Genomic DNA, 19,742 nt, shown 5'->3' with positions numbered 1-19,742 from the left:
CTCAAGCCCCAGCTCAAGGCCAGCCTGGGCTATAGATGTCTTGGTTAGTGTTTGACAACTTAATCTAGAACCACCTGGGAAGAGGAATCTCAGTTGAGAAAATGCTTTTATCAGACAGCCTAAGACAAGACTGTAGGGTGTTTTCTTGATTGATGTGTGGGACCATTGTGGGTAGTGCCAGCCCTGAGATGGTGGACTTGGGGTATATATACAACAAACAGGCTAAGCAAGTATTGGGAACAAGCCAGTAAGTAGTGTTCCTCAGGGTCTCTGCCCTAACTTCCCTGATAATCAAGACAGTCTTTATCACAGCGGTAAAGAAGCCAGCTAAGGCTCTAAAAAAAAAAAAAAAAAATGGGGGTAGAGTAGGATGAACAGGGCTATTTAGGGAAAAACATGAAAGGGGTATCCAGATGGAACTGAAAGTAGGTAGGTAGGATCTTAAGCAATGGGATCAAATTCCTATTTGTCAAGATAGTGTAAAATCCGTGGTTTGAAGATTGGCCAGCATATAGCCAGTCATTTGAAGCTCAATTTTGTGGCCTTATAAATATCCTGGGGGCTGGAGAGATGGTTAAGAGCACTGACTGCTCTTCCAAAGGTCCTGAGTTCAATTCCCAGCAACCACCTGGTGGCTCACAACCATCTATAATGAGATCTGGTGCCCTCTTCTGGTGTAAAGGCATATATGCAGGCAGAACACTGCATACATAATAAAAGAGAGAGAGAGAGAGAGAGGGGGGGGGGGGGAGGGGAGGGGAGGGGAGGGGAGGGGAGGGGAGAGGAGAGAAAGAAAGAAGAATCCTTCTTTAGCCAGGCGGTGGTGGCGCATGCCTTTAATCCCAGCACTGGGGAGGCAGAGGCAGGTGAATCTCTGTGAGTTCCAGGCCAGCTTGGGCTACAAAGTGAGTTCCAGGAAAAGCACAAAACTACACAGAGAAACCCTGTCTTGAGGGAAAAAAAAATCCTGACATTTTATCTGGTAGTAGATCAGACAAGATGTATTCACAAAATAAATACATTAAAAACTAAAATTCAAAAGCAAACATGTTTAACTACTGAAATAATTATATTGTGGTTTATTTATAAATGAGAGCAAGATAACAATGAGCAGTATTTCAGAAGTTGAAAAAAAAAGGCAACATTAACAGGGATAAATACATTGGAGCCAGGTGGTGGTGGCACACACCTTTAATTCCAACACTTGGTAGGCAGAGGCAGGCAGATCTCTGAGTTCAAGGCCAGCCTGGTCTATAGAGCAAGTTCCAGGATGACCGGCAACACACAAAGAAACACTGTTTTGAAAATCCAAAAACCAAAACCAAACAAACAAAAAACCAGAACTAAATACATATCCTTTATTTCTTCCAGATCAAAGACTTGGGGTTTAATCATATAAAGATAAAGAATCAAGTTTTACAACCTAGAAATATTCACTTATTAAAACTATATTAATACTTTAAGTAAACTATACAAAAAAGATAAGGAGACAAACATGTCCATTTATCTAACTGCATGTCAGTCAGGCCAGATCCTGCAGAGGGAGTTCCCAGCATGACCTCATTTATCTGTGAGGACACAGAGCAGTCCTTGTTTAGACATACACCATCTTGTCCTGCGTAGGCCGTTCTTCACCTCTTCTTGATGGTTTCCTTCTACACATGTGCATGTCTAGTTGTCTGCTCCGCAGAGCAGACGTTTACCTAAAAGAGGTTCAAATGATTAGCTCCTGCTTATTCAACACTCTCTCTCTCTCTCTCTCTCTCTCTCTCTCTCTCTCTCTCTCTCTCTCTCTCTCTCTCTCTCTCATACACGCCAACACAGAGTTCCTGAGGGTGGGGACAGTGAAGGGGCTGGCAGCCAGGGAAGTCCAGAGGAAAGGATGGGAGAAAAAGAGGAAAAAAATACAACTCTTCCCTCAACTGATACTCCAATAACAGAGTCAGTGACTGTGTAAGAATTAAGACGTATCTTTCTAAGTGTATAATACACAACTTCTAGAGACGGCTTGGCAGTTAAGAGCACTTGCTGCTCTTGCAACGTACAAGAGTTGGGTGTCCAGCACCCATCTGGGTGGTTTACCACGGTGGGCAACTCCCGTTCCAGCAGGACTCAACTCTTTTCTGATCTCCATGGGCACCCATGCACACATGCAGATACAAACACCAACTGCAGGGGACCCAGTGCCCTCTTCTGGCCTCCTCTGGTACCATGCACACATTCAGTGCACTTACATACATGCAAGAAAAACACTCAAACACAAAATAAGAATAAACGTTAAAAAAAAAACCCTACAACTTGTTTTCCTAAACAAAATATTCCTAAGGAGACATTTTCAAATAAAGTCCTACAAAATAATTTCAGATTTTAAGTTACCTTCCTCATCCACCAGCCATTGGAGGAGGGCTGGGGCCTTGAAGATGACTGATTCGACCCATTCTTCTTCGTGGAGGGTTTCCTGGTGGCCTAATGAAAGAGAAAGCATCTACTATTCGGTAAACCAGCTTTAGTTGGTTCTCTTTTTTAGGGAGCGTCTTGCTATGTAGTCCTGCTTAGCCTGTAATTTGTTATATAGACCAAGCTGGTCTTGAACTTGGATTCTGTCTGCCTCTGCCTCCCAAGAGCTGGGATTAAAGGTGTGCACCTCCACATCTGGCCAATTGGTTCCTTTTATTAAGCACTCAACTACACCCTTTTCAATAAACAGGAAAATGAGCCTGGTAGCATCTAACTGTAATCTCAGCACTTGGGAGGCTGAGGCAGGAAGATTATCAGAGGTTCAAGGCCAGCCTAGGAAATGACCAGGTCAACATTGCTGCAAAGCAAAACCCTATCTAAAAAAACAAAACCAAACAAAGCACACACCCTTGTTAAAAGAGCAACTACCATGTACATTGATGTGATAGGTAATCTTGGCTGCCAACTTGACACACCTGGGAAGATGGAACCTCAACTGAGTAATTACCTCCATCAGATTGGCCCCCAGGGCATGTTTGTGATGCATTTTGATTGCTAATCACTAATAGCCCACTGTAGATGGAGCCACTCCTGAACAGGTGGGCCTGGGCTGCATGGTGAAGGTAGCTAAGCAAGCTGGATGAAGCAAGTCAAAAACCAGCTTTTCTCTCTCCATGGTCTCTGCTTCAGTACCTGTTTCTACTTCCCTGGATGACGGACTGTAACCTGAAAGCTGAAATCAACTTTTCTTGCCCAAGTTGCTTGTGGTCAATGCTTTCTCACAGCAACGGAGAAGCGAACTCTAAATCAGGAATCAAAAATCCTTGACTTTTAATTTACAGTAACTTGTTAATTTTGTGAAATGGGGTTTAATCTTTTAATTTCTACAAGCCTATCTAAAATATCAAAATGAGGACACAAAGGTAAAGACGTATCAGTAAGAAAGGCTGCACATACCCTCTTCCATCATCATATCTGGAATCAGATGAGCTTCCATAGCCTCTTCTTTTTTTCACGTCTTGCTGAAGCAGAGTTTTGAAACTGAAACAAAGCAGAAACAACAGAGGTATCACTTTGACACCATCAAATATATTCCCATGGTCTTCATTATCATCTCTGAGGTGACGAACCCGACTTATTAGCTTACGCCTACACTTCATGCTGGACATACCTGGCCAGACAACATCTAGCATAAGTATGTGTCTAAACAGGATGTGCCATGCATGTTCTATGCCAAAGCCACCTGTCCCCATACTTCTCATCTGCTAGCAACTCCTCAGACAGCATGAAACCAGAGTCCTCACTGGTTTCATTCTTCCGGTTTTCAACATAATCTATTTTTACAGTATCTTACAGTCATCACCCTCCACTAACTTCTTCTGTTTTCACAGTGTCTTACATTCACTATGCCTGCAGTTCCTCTGCCAGCAGCCTACCTGACATCACTTTGGGGAGGAAAGAGATGAGGATATTATAGTCAGAGGCACAAAACTTCTCAGAATTAAAAAAAAAATGCAATTTTCTTTCTTTCCTTTTTTCCCGCCTGTTTTCTTCTTCTTTTCCCCCTAAAGACAAGGTCTTACTATGTGTCTAGTCCTGGCTGGCCTTGAACACTGTCGTCTCTGCCTTCTGAAGGCTGGGATTAAATGTATATGCCACCACACCTAGCCCGATTTTCTAAGTTCTTAGAAGGCGGTGTTAACTCAGGCAAAACAACAGACAATACATATAGTTAGGTGACATTTTTAAGTCATTAAATTTTGCACTGGTCAGTTTAAGTTAGGGACTTTTCTTGTCCCTTCTTGGGTAACTTCCTCCATGACACTCACCCCACTATCCCCTGCAATAGAAAAACATTTACTGATATGCTGGTCTCAGTTAGGGTTACTCTCGCTGCGCTGAAACACTGACCAAAAGCAAATGGGAAGGAAAGGGTTTATTTGGCTTACACTTCTACATCGTACTCCATCACTGAAGGAAATCAGGACAGGAACTGAAGCAGGGCAGGAACCTGGAGGCAGGAGCTGACGCCCAAGCCATGGAGGGGTGCTGCTTACTGGCTTGTCCAGCCTGCTTTCTTATAGAACCTAAGGGTGTCCCCATCCACAGTGGGCTGGGCCCTCCCATATCATTCACTAATTAAGAAAATGCCCTACAGGCCTGCCTATAGCCTGATCTTATGGAGGCACTTTCTCAATTGATAACTTTCAGAAAACTCTAGCTTGTGTCAAGTTGAGATAAAACTAGTCAGTACAGCACCTAAATGAAGGAAGGGACTATTCTCCCACACCTACTCATTACAACTTTCTAATCAAGAGACATTCAAACACAGGACAAGTAAGACTTGTTAGTGACTGACTGGTAATTTTGATAAAAACAGTCTGTAAAAGACAAAAGACAAAAAACAAAGCAAAACAAATCAACCCTCATTTAATAAAGAACTGCTTGGTATGACTGAAAAGTTTAAATTTTTGTCTCTTCTATTCATTAAGAGTTCAGACTCAGGAGTGGTGGCACAGTCCTATAATTCAACATTTAGGAGGCCAAGGCAGGAAGACTACAATGAATTCTGGGCCAACTCTGACTCTGTACGTAATGTAACACTAACCCAGTTAAATAATAGGGCTATTTAGCAGCACTTTGTCTCAAAGCCAAAACAAAAACCCAAGAAAAGAAAAGAAGTCTGACAGCAGAACGGACAGGTCTGGCGATAAGCTGGCATGGTCACCACAAAGGTTCAGGCAGTCAAGCTCTCTAATCCAACATTGTATTTATAATTGTAAGAGGCTTAATCTTACTCTGTAAAGCTATTTAAATAATTGCAATTAGGTACTTCTGCTTCCTTGTGCAGTGGACTGTGGTAACTACAGAGACTCACAGCTGGTCAAAGTGTAGAGAATAAGGCTATGGAATGCTCAGCCATGAGTGAATATCTACATCACACAATCTCCCCAAAAGCTCAGGGAGCAACATGGAAAAGGGGAGGAAAGATTCTAAGAGCAAGAGGTCGGAAGAACTGGGACAAAAGAGCGTCTCCTAGACATGTTGCACTTACGAATTCTTCGAAGCTGTGGGTGCTTATACAGAATCAAGCCAGTCAATGGTGGAGCGGGAACATAAGCCTGTACTCCTAACTGAAGAGCTATGGACAGCTGATGATTGCTAAAGGGAGGGGGAGTCAGTGTTCTTTATGGGTGTGGTCCTAGACAAGCTCCAGGGGATGTGCCCACACCCATCTGGCCAGCAGTAAATATACTTAGTGGGTCATAAAAAAGAGAAGCAAGGGTATGAGGTAGGAGGGGGCATGTGGATGGCATGGGCGGGTGGGGGGAGGGTGGAGAGGAAGAGGGGGTGAATATGATCAAAATACATTGTATACATGTATGAAATTCTCAAAGATAATCATCATAATATAATGTAATTTGATTAGCTTAAGTATAAATGCAACTAACTAAATGCTTTTATACTTACAAAAAAACCACAAATTCTGCTATTCCCCAGAAGAAATCTGTTATAAAAGACAATCTCCATGGGGACTGATTCCGGCTGTCCAATACTTGTCCTATAGGGAGAAATAAATAAATAAATGAATAAATAAATAAACAAACAAATAGAGCGGCACAGTCCACAACTTGGCATTGCATTTAATCAATAAGCTTGGGTTTTAATTTGCCCACTATTTCAAAACAGTCATGAGAGGTCCAGTATGAGCGAAGTAAAATTCTGAGATCTAGAGTTCATTCCTTTGGCAATGTGTCTCTAGCATGACATTTACCATTTTGAGTGCACAGTTGTATAAGCACATCCACAAACATCACCACTGCCTACCTCCAAAACGACTTTGTTTTCCCCACTTGAATTCGACCCAGTCAACTTTGACTTCCCGTTACTTCTTCTCTGTAACCCTTGGCAACCACCAACCTACTTTTTGCCTCTGTAAATTACTGTAGAATCTCACACAAAAGGAATTAAGCCATTTCCATGTTTTGTGATTAGCTTGTTTCACTTAGCATAATTTGGGGTTTAGCTACATGACAGCCTATCGAAGTTCCTTTCCTTTAAAAAGAGTGGTCAGTATTCATATGTATTCATATATATATATATATATATATATATATATATATATATATATATATATATATTGTCCCTTCACCTGTCAAAGGACATTTCAATCTTCTATTATGAATCATGCCACTATGAGCATGAATGTACAAACATCTGTTTATTCGCGCATTTTGAAGAAAATCAGTGGGTTGGATGAAATGCTTATACTGCTTCTATTTCTTCTTTCCTTGTGAGACAGAGCCCAGCTAGGCAGCCCTGGCTAGCCGTGAACTCAGAGAGGTGCCTGCCTGCCTCCAGAGTGAGGGACGAAAGGTGTGGCAGCACCCGTTTTCTTAAAGGAGTTCAGAGAATCGCCCCCCCCCCAAGTCTCTCACCTGCACAAAAGGTTATTAGATATACAGACCTTCAGAACCAGTCATTGTGATAAAATTCTTATACAAAGAGTTTATATGGTCCAAGCACTGAAAAGAAGCTAACTTGTTCTTTATTAAAATACCCAGTATTTTCTGTAACGCTGTGCTCTTGGTCAAATGATAGACTCTGCAGTAACCACCTGTCCTCTCCATGATCTGAAGGGCTTTGCAGTTCCCCTCCATCCCTCTCTCAGGGTTATCTTTCTTTCTTTAACCAGCTCACTTCCAGTTATTCCCTTGGATTTAATCTCTCACGAAGCAGAGAAGAAGAGGCTGACAGTCAATGGGTGAGTGACGAACTCTGCTGCGTTGGCTTCTGAGGAAAATCATCCCCGAGCTACCCAGCATACTGGATTGGGATAAAGGTGTCATCTGGAGGTAAGAACCATCTATGAAGTACTGATAAGTTACGGTCCTAAGACGATGGATCCAATTGTAGCCTATCAATTATCCCTTTGTGATTCTAAAGAACTAACTACCTATCCACCATTCTACATGGCTCTTTGCACTCTCTTTCCTAAATTCTAAAGGCAGAACCTTTACAACTCCGTGTCCCCAGAGGGTAATAATATGCTTGAATAAAGCTACGAAAGTTGTTAAGTAAAGTCCTAACATGACACACATTACAACACTCTACATACTCTACAATAATTAAACTTTATGTAATTATTTAATACTGCATGAAGCTAGTAACCTCAACCACAAGTAATAAATTAAAATCTGTAAGCACCCAAAACTAAGCTGCAACGTTGATGCTCCCTTTAAACCCCATCACAGCACCTATCCCAAAGCTTTGCCATCTGGAGGTGGAATTCTGAAAAGCCCAAAATTCAAAGTGCTCCCAGCCAAAAGACGTTTCCCCGATACCTTCATCTCTGGAGATACACAGATGAATCAAATACAACCACACCTACTTCCAGGGACGCAAGATGGGCTTCTAGGATTGCACCAAGGATTTTCACCTACGTCACACAGGTTCTGGCACTGATGTGGCTCAGTCAGGCAGCACCTCTTCTAAGTTTCCTTGTGAACTGTCTTTCTCAGATTTCCTATTTGACAGACTTGCTCCCCCACGTTCTTTCAAACTGGGGCAAAATCTTGGGCTTGGAACTAGCTACACTCAAGTTCCAAGGGGAGGAAACCTACCAGAACTTTTGTTTTGCCTGGCATGGTAGTACGGTCCTTTAATCCCAGCACTCGGAAGACAGGGAGAGGCAGGAGGATCTCTATGAATTAGCAGCCAGCCTGATGTACACAGTGAGTCCCAGGGCAGACACAACTACAAAGTGAGACCCTGTTTCAAAAAATGTTCGTGTTCGTGCTGGGTTCTGCCTTGCTGTTGTTATTTTACACATTACAGAGGCAGTATTACCCATTACTATCAGGGCGGCTCCTGCACATCGGCGCCCAGTGGCCAGATGGGCAAGAGGTCATACTGGAGCCAGCCTGAGTTTGAATTCGAGCGAAGTCATATGCTGCCTGCCTTTGTGATCAGGAACGAGCCATGCAATCTATCTGCGTCTCGGTCTGCATCCGGAGAACCGGGGTAGGGAATCACCAGCCGAACAGGACAGTGAAAAGATGACGGAGACGGTGGGCAGGGGCTGCGGGGACCGTGGCCCAACACAAAAGCGCTCGGCGCGCACTGTCACTGCCGGGAGAGGCTACCCGCGCCCGCGGAGATCACACTCGCAAACCCCAAGTCGGAATTCGCTGTCAGGAGAGGCCTCGGTGGAGGCCAGCGCGGCTCCGGGGTCGGGGGCCTGGGATGCGCCTCGGGTGCCGCCGCCTTCGCTTGCGACTCCTCCCGGCCCTGGGGAGCGGATGTCGGGGAGGAGGCCGCCCTAAGCTCCGACCCGGCGAGCGAGGGCCGAAGGAGCACAGGGTAAGGGCCCTCACTCACCGTTCGAGATGTAAACCATCTTCCCTCCGGCCGCCCGCTCCCAGACGACTGGGCAGACCGGCCCCCTGCAGCCTCCGTAGCTCGTCTCCCGCCCCGCCCCACGTCACCGGCCGCTAACAGAAGACCGGAGAGAGGTGGGTGGCGCTCATTGGCTGCTGGGAGACAAGTCCCGCCTCCCGCCCCGCCCTCACGTCACCGGCCGCTAACAGAAGACCCGAGAGAGCTGGGTGGAGCTCATTGGCTGCTGGGAGACAAGTCCCGCCTCCCGCACGTCACCGGCCGCTAACAGAAGACCGGAGAGAGGTGGGTGGCGCTCATTGGCTGCTGGGAGACAAGTCCCGCCCCCACGTCCCGCCCCGTCACGGAAGTAACTTCCGCTGGCGTGGAGGCTGTTCCCGGCAGGGGGCCGGATATGACGTGTAGGAGCCGCTTTCTTTGAATGGCTTTTTTTTTTTCTTCCTAACTTGTTTCCGGTTTGATTGGTGGCGTCTTTGATGCCACGGCCCCACCGGCCGGAAGTCGCTTTCTGGTTGGTTGGTGAGCGCGGGTTTCGGGCGAGCAGGGCTGTCTGTCCGTCGGGTGGGAAGTTCGCTGGCGGCGGCGCGTCCCTTAGCTGTGCAGATGTCTCTGTTTCCGGGCGTGGAAGGGCTGACAGGCCCCGAGGTGGTGGCGCATCAGTGTTCCCGCCCTGCGGTCACAGGACGAGGCTTTTAAAACAGGGTCTCACGCTGTAGTCCTGGCCTGAAGCTCACCAAGATCAGCCTGCCTCTCTACCTCTGCCTCCCGAGTGTAGGAATTAAAGGCGTGCCCCGCCACACCCGGCTTTTTTTTATTTTTTATTTTTTTGAGATGGTATCTATGTAGTCCAGGCTGCCCTGGAACTCCCTTTGTAGACCAGGCCTTTAATCCCAGTGCTCGTGAGACAGAGGCAGGTGGGATCTTCATTAGTTCAAGAGGTGGCATTGCTGTTTTGCTTTTGTTTTTTTCGGGACAAGATTTCTCTGTGTAGCCCAGCAGTCCTAGAACTTGCTCTGTAGGCCAGGCTGGCCTCGAACTCAGTCTGCCTCAGAAAGTAAACACCCCCCCCCCCCCCCGCCCAGCTAAGAAGTGGGGTTTATTAATAGCTCTAATGAGGCAGCTAGGAAAAAGGGTATCAACTGCAGAGTAACAGTTTCCTCTGCTTCCCAGCATGGCAGGAGTGACATATGCATTAGAAGGCGGGTCTTGGGCATTCAGTAAACCTGAGCGGTACTCCTCGCCGCTCCAGCTCTTAGACTATACTTCTATAAGCATGCCAGTCTGGTTCAACAGACCTTTGTACCTGGCTGTTCTTTCTACGGTAGAGAACTAATGTCCTCCCTGCCCCTTGCTGTATTTTGTTTTTCTGTTTAGTTCTCAAACTCCATGTTGTTTGTGGAAGAACCCTATCCCCTTCCTTAAAAGGAAAAAAGTAAGTTTTGGAACCAATTAGGCTTGACCAACGTTAGTTAAGAAAGCATTGAAAACTGAGCAGGGTAGTACACGCTTTTAGTCCCAGTGCTCAGGAAGCCAAGGCAGGTCAGTCCCTCTGAGTTGAGCCTGGTCCACAGAGTGAGACCCATCTAAAGCAAAGGTATGTTAAGTGAGGTGTGGTGGCATATGCCTGTACATGAGTACAGTCTGTGCTCCATAGTGACAGCCTGTCTGGGCAAACAAAACAGTATATTCTAATAACTAGAACCGACAACGATTTTTAAAGACATGTTTTGAGAGGAAGCATCCCCGCCTCTCCCAAACCTTGTATAATAGGACAGGACAATCAATATCCTTCACTTCATTTGAGACTGTTGTAGTCAAATGTTAGAGCATCATTTTTGCTAAAATACTGAAGAGAGGAGGTTATTTTTCCTCCGTGGTGTGTGTGTGTGTGTGTGTGTGTGTGTGTGTGTGTGTGTGTGTGAGAGAGAGAGAGAGAGAGAGAGAGAGAGAGAGAGAGAGAGAGAGAGAGAGAGCCAGGGAGGTGTGCTTGTGGAGCCCAGAGGCTGATGGGTGTTTTTCTGTTGCTTTTCCACCTTATTTTTTGAGATACTGTCCTCACTGAACATGGAACTGGCCATTGGGCTAGAGAGCTCTGGCCACCTGCCTGTCTCATCCTCCAGAACTAGGGTTACAGATGTGTACAACCACTCCTGGCTTTTATGTGGGTGCTGGGAATCTAAATTCAGGCCTTTGTATCTGTCTCCCAGTCACTTTACCCACTCAGCCTGCTCCCCAACCTGGTCAGTGATTTTTCTCCAGGGCCTTTCCAGTCCTGAGCTAGATCAGGTCTCTTTTGCTTCCTGTACTCTGGTTGCCTTCTGAGTTTTGCCTTACTTAAGCAGTTTTGCAAACTGCGACAAGAATGACTTATTTTACAAACATCTGTCTTTAGCTTAAAACCTGTTGGCCACTAAAATTGTAGTGATTTCCTGTTGCTCTTCCAGTCTAGGCTCTTTTCATTATCTACTGTTATACCAGGGTCTGTCCATTTGATGGCCACTCTGGCTTCCTGCCACACATTCCCACCCAAACTACACTCCTCCGGTAGTGTTTTTCTTTTCTTTTTTTTTTTTTTAAGCTTTGTGAATGCCTCAAGACTTTTCATTTTCCCGAACTTGCGCATGCCTTTTCTTTCTGTGACACTTTAACTGATTCCTTGCCCATTCAGTGTCTTTCATTCTTTGGCTGTCAGCCCAAGTGTCAACATTTCAGAGTGTCCTTCCTTGACTGTTCATCTCTGGTCATCTATTCATAGTTCTTATAACAGTATGAAATTATTAACCTGATGATTTAGTTTTGTGGCTTCCCTAATAAAATGTTAAGGAATCGGGAACCCTGTCTGTCTTGTGCCCTTGAACAAGGTGTGGTGGTGGGCACTTGCCATTTGAGCACTTGGAAGGCTTAGGCAGGGGTATCGTGAGTTGCGGGCAGCCTGAATTACATTGTAAGTTCTAGGCTAGAAGTTGGCACAGAGTGAGATCTTGTCTCTACAAACAGCACCAGTGGCCACACAAAGACGGGAGCAAACACTGGGATCTGACTCCCAGACCCTCCCTCTTCATTCCTCTGTTTAGATTTCGTTCCCAAGTCTTAATGCAGCCTTTTGCTGATGAACTATCCCGAGCCTCACTTCATTCACGTTCATGTGACTTCCAGCAGCTGGTTTGGTACAGCTTTACAGATTTCCCGCTCACTAGCCTTTCTGACCACCACTTGCCAAATAACCCCTGGTCTGTTGTTGCATTTCTTGCTATAGCTTCGATCTTTTGCTCTGATTTCTAATTCCTCAGCAGACCCTTCATTTTCCCGAATTCCGGCTTATGTGCATGTGGTTTCTCTTGATGAGAACGTTCCCTCCCTGTTAAAAGTTTAATCCAGGGCTGGAGAGACGGTTCGGGCTTGAAAGCACTGACTGCTTTCAGATGACCCGGGTCTACTCCCCATAAGTTTTCCCTCAACTTGCAAAGCCTTTCACAATTTGTTACTTCGTTTGATGGGAATATGTCTGTCTTGCTTTGAAGAACTGATTAAGCTTAAAAACTTTTTAAAAATTGTGTATGGGCATTTTGTCTCTGTATAAGTCTGTGGATCACTTGCATACTGGAGGCCAGAAGAGGGCGTCAGATCCCCTGGAACTGGAGTCACAGATGGTTGTGAGCTGCCGTGTGACTGCTGGGAACGGAACCCTGGTTATCTGAAAGACCAATGAGACTGCCTCAAAACCAGAAAAGTAAATAAATAAAGTATCTTATTAAAATAATTTTATCTTTTTACATCTTGATGTGAATACTAGGAAAATTTAAATCACACATGTGGCTCACATTCACGGTTTCCAGTAGATCCCTGCTATACATGACTGGTCTTCTAGAACGGCATTGTTGGGCTGGCACGGAAAAGGTGAAGTGGGATAAGGTAAAAAGACCAGTCATTAGACACTGATTTGTTTAGTGACTTACTTAAAGCACTGCTTGTACTGCCTGTTTGCCAGCCGTGACCTCACTTGCTACCTGGAGCAGAGTGACCTGGAGAAGTAGCTGGAAGAGGTTGTTGTTTGTCCCTGACCACCTGCCGGCTGCCGTGTACATCTCTGTAAAATGATGCTTGCTTGCTTGTTCACTCGCCTTGTGGCTTTAGAGGATAACACGAGAATGCAAACGACACGGTACGGTGGCCTTTCAGGAACTAGCTTGTGGGCCGCTGGTGGAGTCTCTTCTACTCTCATTGGTGTGTATTATAGAAAGATACCCACAACAAAGGCACTCAGAAAATGTTTGTTGAGTGGATGGATGGGGGCACAGTCTGTGCATATTTATTGATTCAATTATCACATAAACAGTAATGTTTGTGTAACAGCCTGTGCCAGACAGTATTCTGAAAGTGTTTTTATGTGTTAATTCATTTAAATCTCAGTGCTAATAAGGGGGTTCTCTTATTCACTTTACAGATAAGGAAACCAAGTCATAAGGACCTCATGCAGAGTTTCTTAAGATACAGACTCTGTGTCCTGTAGTCTAACTCTCCATACAAGTGGAGATACTACACTGAGATATAGTCAACCATAGTGTTCTTGTTATAGAAAGGTAAATCTTTTCTAGAAACTATTTGAATGTATCTCACGTTTCTCAAAGTTGCAGAACCGCTATTCAGTTTTTCTCTTCTAGACACCCTAGAAAAACCCTTCTGAATGTCTCTTAAGTGGGTTAACTTCTGATCTCTGCAGGATCCCCTGGCCAGGGAGCCAGGTCCTTCAGAATGGTAGCTAGAGCAGGCAAGTTCACTACCTTGCACCCATGTCAGGTGGCTCCTAGCCACCTATGACGACAGCTCCAAGAGATCTAATGCCCTGTTCTGACCTCTGTGTCACCCCAACACCATGGCATTCACATCAACAAAATAAAAATAATCTTAAATATCTATTAACTTGTTGGCTCTGTGGCGGTTGATATTGATAGTCAATTTGATGGGCTTTGGAACCACCGTGGAAACAAATCTCTGGGCATGCCTGTGAGGGGTTGTTAAGTTAGGCTGGTTGAGTGGGAAGACTCCCCCTAAATGTGGCAGTACCATTCCATGGGCAGGAGACCCAGACTGAAGGAAAGGGGAAAGCAGGCTGAGCATAGGCGTTCCTCTGCTCCTTGACTGCGGTCGCAATGAGTACAGATGCAGCTGCCTACAGCTCCTGAAGTTGACTCCCTCCCAGGGACAGACCGTGTCCTGTAATGGGAGGGACAACAGACCCTTCCTTTGCTTTTGTCCCAACAGTGAGGTAACTAACTAATGCAAGTTTCGTTCTAAAGGAGAAATAACCACTCAGATGGTAATTTGTAACCTTTTACATCCATCTAGTTTTAACTATCCCACTGACTAATGCAAACTCTAATAGTGGTAAATGGGATGTACTGGCCTTAGTTTTCACAGTAAAACCATTAGAGATGTAAGTATTGAATTTTTTTTTTTTTTCCAAAATTGTGTTCTGTAGTCCTCAAATGCTTTCCAAGCCAAGTGCGAAGGCTCAAGCATGTAATCCCAGCTACACTGAATCCTGTTTTCATTTTGTCTGGGAGGTAGAGGCAGAGGAATTGCCATGAACCTCAGGCCAATGTGGAATGCAATATAAGACCTTGCTTTTTTTTTTTTAAACTTTATATTCCTAATTATGAAGTACAAGAGGAGTATATATTTCATTAGCATGTCATGGACCTCAATATATCATCAATCTTTATATTTAATAAAGTAGAGTACAGATTATGTGCTGTATGACTTCAAGTACAATAGTTTTTACTACTTTTATTAATACGCTGACTCGGTACAGTACATTCTATGGTTCTTGTATCTTGTGTTGTTTTTCTCTAACACCTATAGTAATATTGAAATAAAAAGATGCAGTGCATACATCATGCTGTCCCTGCAACAAGATTCCAAGGATTGACTCCGTGCCTTAGTGAGGCTGGCATGGCACTGCTTAACAAGTCCTGCTGGACAGTAGGACTCACTGACAGGTAAATTCTAGGATATTCTCTCAGAACTATTATTTATTTATTTATTTATTTATTTATTTATTTATTTATGTGTGTGTACATGCCACTTCATGCATGTGGAGATAAGAGGACAATTTTTGGGAACTGGTTCTTTTCTATCATGTGGATCCAGGGAATCCAACTCAGGAAAAAAGGCTTGGTGTCAAAAGCCCTTGTTCTTGGAGCCATCTTGCTCCTTCATACTTTTTTTTTTTTTGTTTTTGTTTTTGTTTTTCAAGACAGGTTTTCTCTGTGTTGTTTTGGTGCCTTTACTGGAACTCGCTTTGTAGACCAGGCTGGCCTCGAACTCACAGAGATCCGCCTGCCTCTGCCTCCCGAGTGCTGGGATTAAAGGTGTGTGCCACTACTGCCCGGCTTCCTTCATACTTTTTTGAGGTAGGGTCCTCCTGTGTAACTTCAGGCTAGCTTCAGACTCACACTCTTCCCACCTCTACCTCTCAGTGCTGGGAGAACAGGTGTGTGCCACTGCATCCAGATAAACTGATTCTTTGTTTTGAGATGAGATCACACCATTTAGCCCAGGCTGGTCCTCCTTCTTCATCCTCCTGGGTGCTACACTTACTGTTGCCACCAAGCCTGGATTCTCTTGAACGTTGGCCAAGCATTTCCTCATAGCTCTTTAATTTTTAAAAGCCACCTTTCTCGTGTTGTTCAGGTCCTTTTAGCTGTCCTCTGAAGGAGAGTTAGTACATATTACTTAATCCTCTTTGACAAAAGTGGAAGATGTTACATGTATTTTCCAAATCAACATAGTAGATTAGGTCTTAGATCATCAGATACTGCTTGGGTTCAACCTTTAAAAATGATGTTGTCTATGTGTAGACAGAACAACTCCTGTCTTCTTGTGTAGTCTGATGGGTGAATGTCTTTCTGTACACTGTGAATTTGTGTTGCTCTGATTGGTTGATAAATAAAGCTGTTTGACCAATAGTGAGGCAGAATAGGGTTAGGCAGGACATTCTAACTAGAGAGGAGGAAGTTGAAAGGCAGAACAGAGTCAGGAGATGCTGCCAGCCGCCGCTGTAAGAAGTAAGATGTAAAGTACCGGTAAGCCACAAGCCACATGGCAACTTATAGATTAATAAAAATGGGTTCATTTAAGATATAAGAACAGATAGCAAGAGGCCTGCCATGGCCATGTAGTTTATAAGTAATATAAGTCTCTGTGTGTTTACTTGGGTCTGAGTGGCTGGGGCCCAGGTGGGACTGGGGAAAACTCCAGCTACAGTAGTCAGCACACATTATTACTTATGAGCAGAAAAGAGTTTGAATAGTGGGTGATTTAAAAACACATTTATTGGGCTGGAGAGATGGCTCAGAGGTTAAGAACACTGGATGTTCTTCCAGAGGTCCTGAGTTCAATTCCCAGCACCCATATGGTGGCTCACAACCATCTGAAATGAGATCTGGCTCCCTCTTCTGGCCTGCAGGGACACATGCAAACAGAACACTGTATACATAATAAATAAATAAATCTTTTAGAAAACCACATTTATCTTGCAGCAAAGGTTCTACTTTTAATCGGTTCATGACTGAACAGATAAATAGAACCTTATTTTCTTTTTCTTTTTTTTTTGTTTTTTTCAAGACAGGGTTTCTCTGTGTAGCTTTGCGCCTTTCCTGGGACTCACTTGGTAGTCCAGGTTGGCCTTGAACTCACAGAGATATGCCTGGCTCTGCCTCCTGAGTGCTGGGATTAAAGGCGTGTGCCTTCCCTGTACCCTCCAAGTCCACATTAACATCTCATCCCTACAGTTGCCTCTGTCTGGTATGTTGTTACAGCATCAAACATAGTAATTATCACCCAAGTCAGAGATGGGTCTGACCTTGAGAAAACCATCGTCTGCCTTCAGGAGTAATTCATCTCCTTTGCTGTAGAACCCCATCTTGGTTTCAATGGGAAGTCCAAAGCTGAAATTGAAACTGGAATCTGGCAGCTGAAGAAGTGTTGCTTGATAGTCTTTCATTTTCCTTGAATGTATTTAGGTACTCCTTAGTGGCACTCCATCTTTCAAGTTCAGACAGATATTTCACAAGTATGCTGGGGACCGTATGTGCTGAACAGCGGAGAGGCAAGGGGAGATGCTGGTAGTTTCCTCGGGTCCTGACCTGTCTGGTCTCTCATCCTCTGCCGTGCAGCCCTGGCTGCAGGGGAGAGAGCAGGTGTGTGGCGAGCAGAAGAGTCTGGCGTGCTAGACAGCTGTGCTCAGACTCCTGTTGGAGGGAGGTGACAGCACAAACAGTTCACACTGGGATTTGGTAGGCTTAGCAGGAATTAGGGATCCATCTCCGGGGCTGTTCCACATGGGGAAGCCACCCAGAATTTGCCTCTTGTCATTCCAGTCAGGTCACTGTTAGAAACACAAGGCTCCAGAGAAATCATGCTGCATTACATGTTTCACCACAACCTTTGGAAATGTTCATATCTTTAACCCAGTGTTTTCAAGTTTGGGATTTAGTTTAAAGAAACAATGAGGAATGTTCAGAGAGATTTGTGTGCAAGGATATTTTTCCTGGTTCTGTTAGAAACAATAAAAACAAGTTGTAGTTCATTAGATAGTAGAGAATTAAATTTTGGAATATAGTAGCATCCTATACATTAAAATAATGGAAAATCATTAACATTCAATTAAAGAGAGTGAATACACAACATACACAACATACACAACAACATATGCAATATAGAAATGCAAAAACATATATTTGTACAGAAATATATTAATAGGGTGACATAGAAGCTGTAAGTTTTCCTTTCTGTGTGTGTTTTTTTAGTTTACAATTTTCCACGACAAACATGCTTTCCTTTTATAGTTAGAAATAAATAATACTTTTTGTTGAAAGTTGTGCTTGTTAAAAACTGAGAGTTCATCCTAATGGTGTGAATAACTCTTTAAACTATTTCTGTCTGGCATTAATGAGATGGCTCAGCAAATAAATGTGCTTAGTGCCAAGCCTGAGACCCAAGTTCCATGGCCAGGACCCACAGATAGAACCCACCAACACGTTATCTACACCACATGCAATGCGGGGAAGTTCAGTGGTGCACATCTGTCAGAGATAACCTTGCGGATTTGATTCTTCCCTTCCACCTTTATGGGGATCCCAGGGCTGAACGCAAGGCACTATGCTTGCTCAATAAGCACCTGTACCCCGCTGAGCTATCTCACCAGCCCCATAACTAAGTAAATTTTTGTGACTCTTCCATCATCTGATCAAGAAAAAAATATTTAAAAATTTTACTTTTATTTTGTATGTGTGTGTACTCACATGCTAATTTTTGTAATTAGATTTACTAAGTTGTTAACTTTTTGAGTATATTCAAAAGGCAGTTTTAATTCATAAGGTACTCTCTAGCTATGCCTTGTTGCATTTGTGCCTGTTAGTATACATGTGGCTCGTCACTTGAGTTAGTTACATCAATGGTTTTTGGTTTTCCTAAGTAAAATTGTGTTTAGTAAGAATGAAGAATATATAGCTTTAAATTCCTTGTTGATAAGGTAAAAAGACTTGAACACTGATAAAGTGAGGTCTAATCCATTCAAATTTTGCGAATGATCTATTGGCAATGTTGCAGAGACAGTCATTTTCAGTATATTTCCCTATTCTAGGGTTCTATCATATTGCTGAATTTTAAAAAAGAGCTAAAATAGGTCTATGGACTGACTAGCCCCTTTTTTTGGGTAGCAGACTGTTGAACAGTAGAATCACCTCATCAATATTTTGACCATACTTGAAAAATGACCTATAAATCAAGAAAATTTATGAATTTGGATGATAAATAACCAAAACAAACACATCCTCAAAACAAAACAGACCTCTGTGGTTTATCTAACCTGCTGCCTTTGAAAGAATTTAGGTGTAAGAGGCTGTATCTTTTTGACAGGAAACATATTAGAATACAAATCAGTGATTGTTGCCTTCTCTGGAAGGTACTCTGAAATAGAAAGCATGATGAAATCATGAAAATAGGAAATCTCTTTAAGTTTAAATACAACAAAATACAAGAAGAATTGCCTTCTAAAAGATAATGGGCATGAGTACAGAGAATTTCCAAACACACACACACACACACACACACACGCACGCACGCACGCACGCACGCACGCACACATACACACGCACACACGATTCAAAGAGCATCAACGTAGTCATGAAACATCATGGGTAAGGATTTCTATGGTTGGTTCCTTCAGCTTTTTCCACCGAGTCCATCTCCCTACCATATGTGCAAGGCCTAAGGATCTACAGGGGCCCAGGGAAGCTGAGGAGATAGTCTACATAGTAGCCAGGAATATTCTATGAGCAACTTATTTTCCCTAACTCAGACCCTTGAAAAATAGCATTTCAGCTTTATGGATGAATACACTGTTTTTAAAACTACAATTCAGTAAAGGAAATGGTTTTCCTTGATTCTCTGAGCAATTTGGAGCTTCCTAAGGGCTTTCTTTGTTGCTCTGATAATGGTCGGGTGTGTGTGTGTGTGTGTGTGTGTATAATTTATTACCTTTCCATTTTTAACAATTGTCGAATCCAGGAAAGAGGGAGCTTCAAGGTTTTGGCATGTTGGTTTTTGCTCTAGATCTTAGAGATCCATTCAATAGCCCATCCATCTTGCTTTGAATAACTTTCACAGGGTCTTAACTGTGTGCATGTCATTATGCAAGACAGTGGACAAATAACAGGTAGCTAATGTCTATTTAGCACAAATTACGTCTCAGATATTATTCTAAACCATTTCCGTAGGCAGCATTGTGTGGAACAATGTGAATTATAAGTCGTGATGAGTAATTTCATCTGTGTCCCCTCCACTCCTTTCCATGTGTTCAGTGGTTTAGTTCTTCCACACTT

At 43.7% G+C, this 19,742-nt stretch overlaps 1 protein-coding gene across 1 annotated transcript; it reads right to left on the bottom strand.

Annotated features, from left to right (window-relative positions):
- Positions 1-2,372: 2,372 nt before the first annotated feature.
- Selenok (selenoprotein K) lies at positions 2,373-8,989 on the bottom strand. Its single transcript, XM_016000078.3, has 4 exons — positions 8,839-8,989; positions 5,929-6,019; positions 3,415-3,498; positions 2,373-2,466 (listed from the first exon to the last, which is right to left on the bottom strand). The coding sequence occupies exons 1-4, from the start codon at positions 8,855-8,857 to the stop codon at positions 2,373-2,375; spliced, it is 288 nt and encodes a 95-aa protein (XP_015855564.1). The 5' UTR covers positions 8,858-8,989.
- Between the last annotated feature and the right edge of the window lie 10,753 nt (positions 8,990-19,742).

Source organism: Peromyscus maniculatus, chromosome 9, assembly GCF_049852395.1.
Source record: "Peromyscus maniculatus bairdii isolate BWxNUB_F1_BW_parent chromosome 9, HU_Pman_BW_mat_3.1, whole genome shotgun sequence".
Taxonomy (NCBI): Eukaryota; Metazoa; Chordata; class Mammalia; order Rodentia; family Cricetidae; genus Peromyscus; species Peromyscus maniculatus.
The sequence above is the reverse complement of the archived record's forward strand: the minus strand, read 5'-3'. Positions and strand labels throughout refer to the sequence as shown.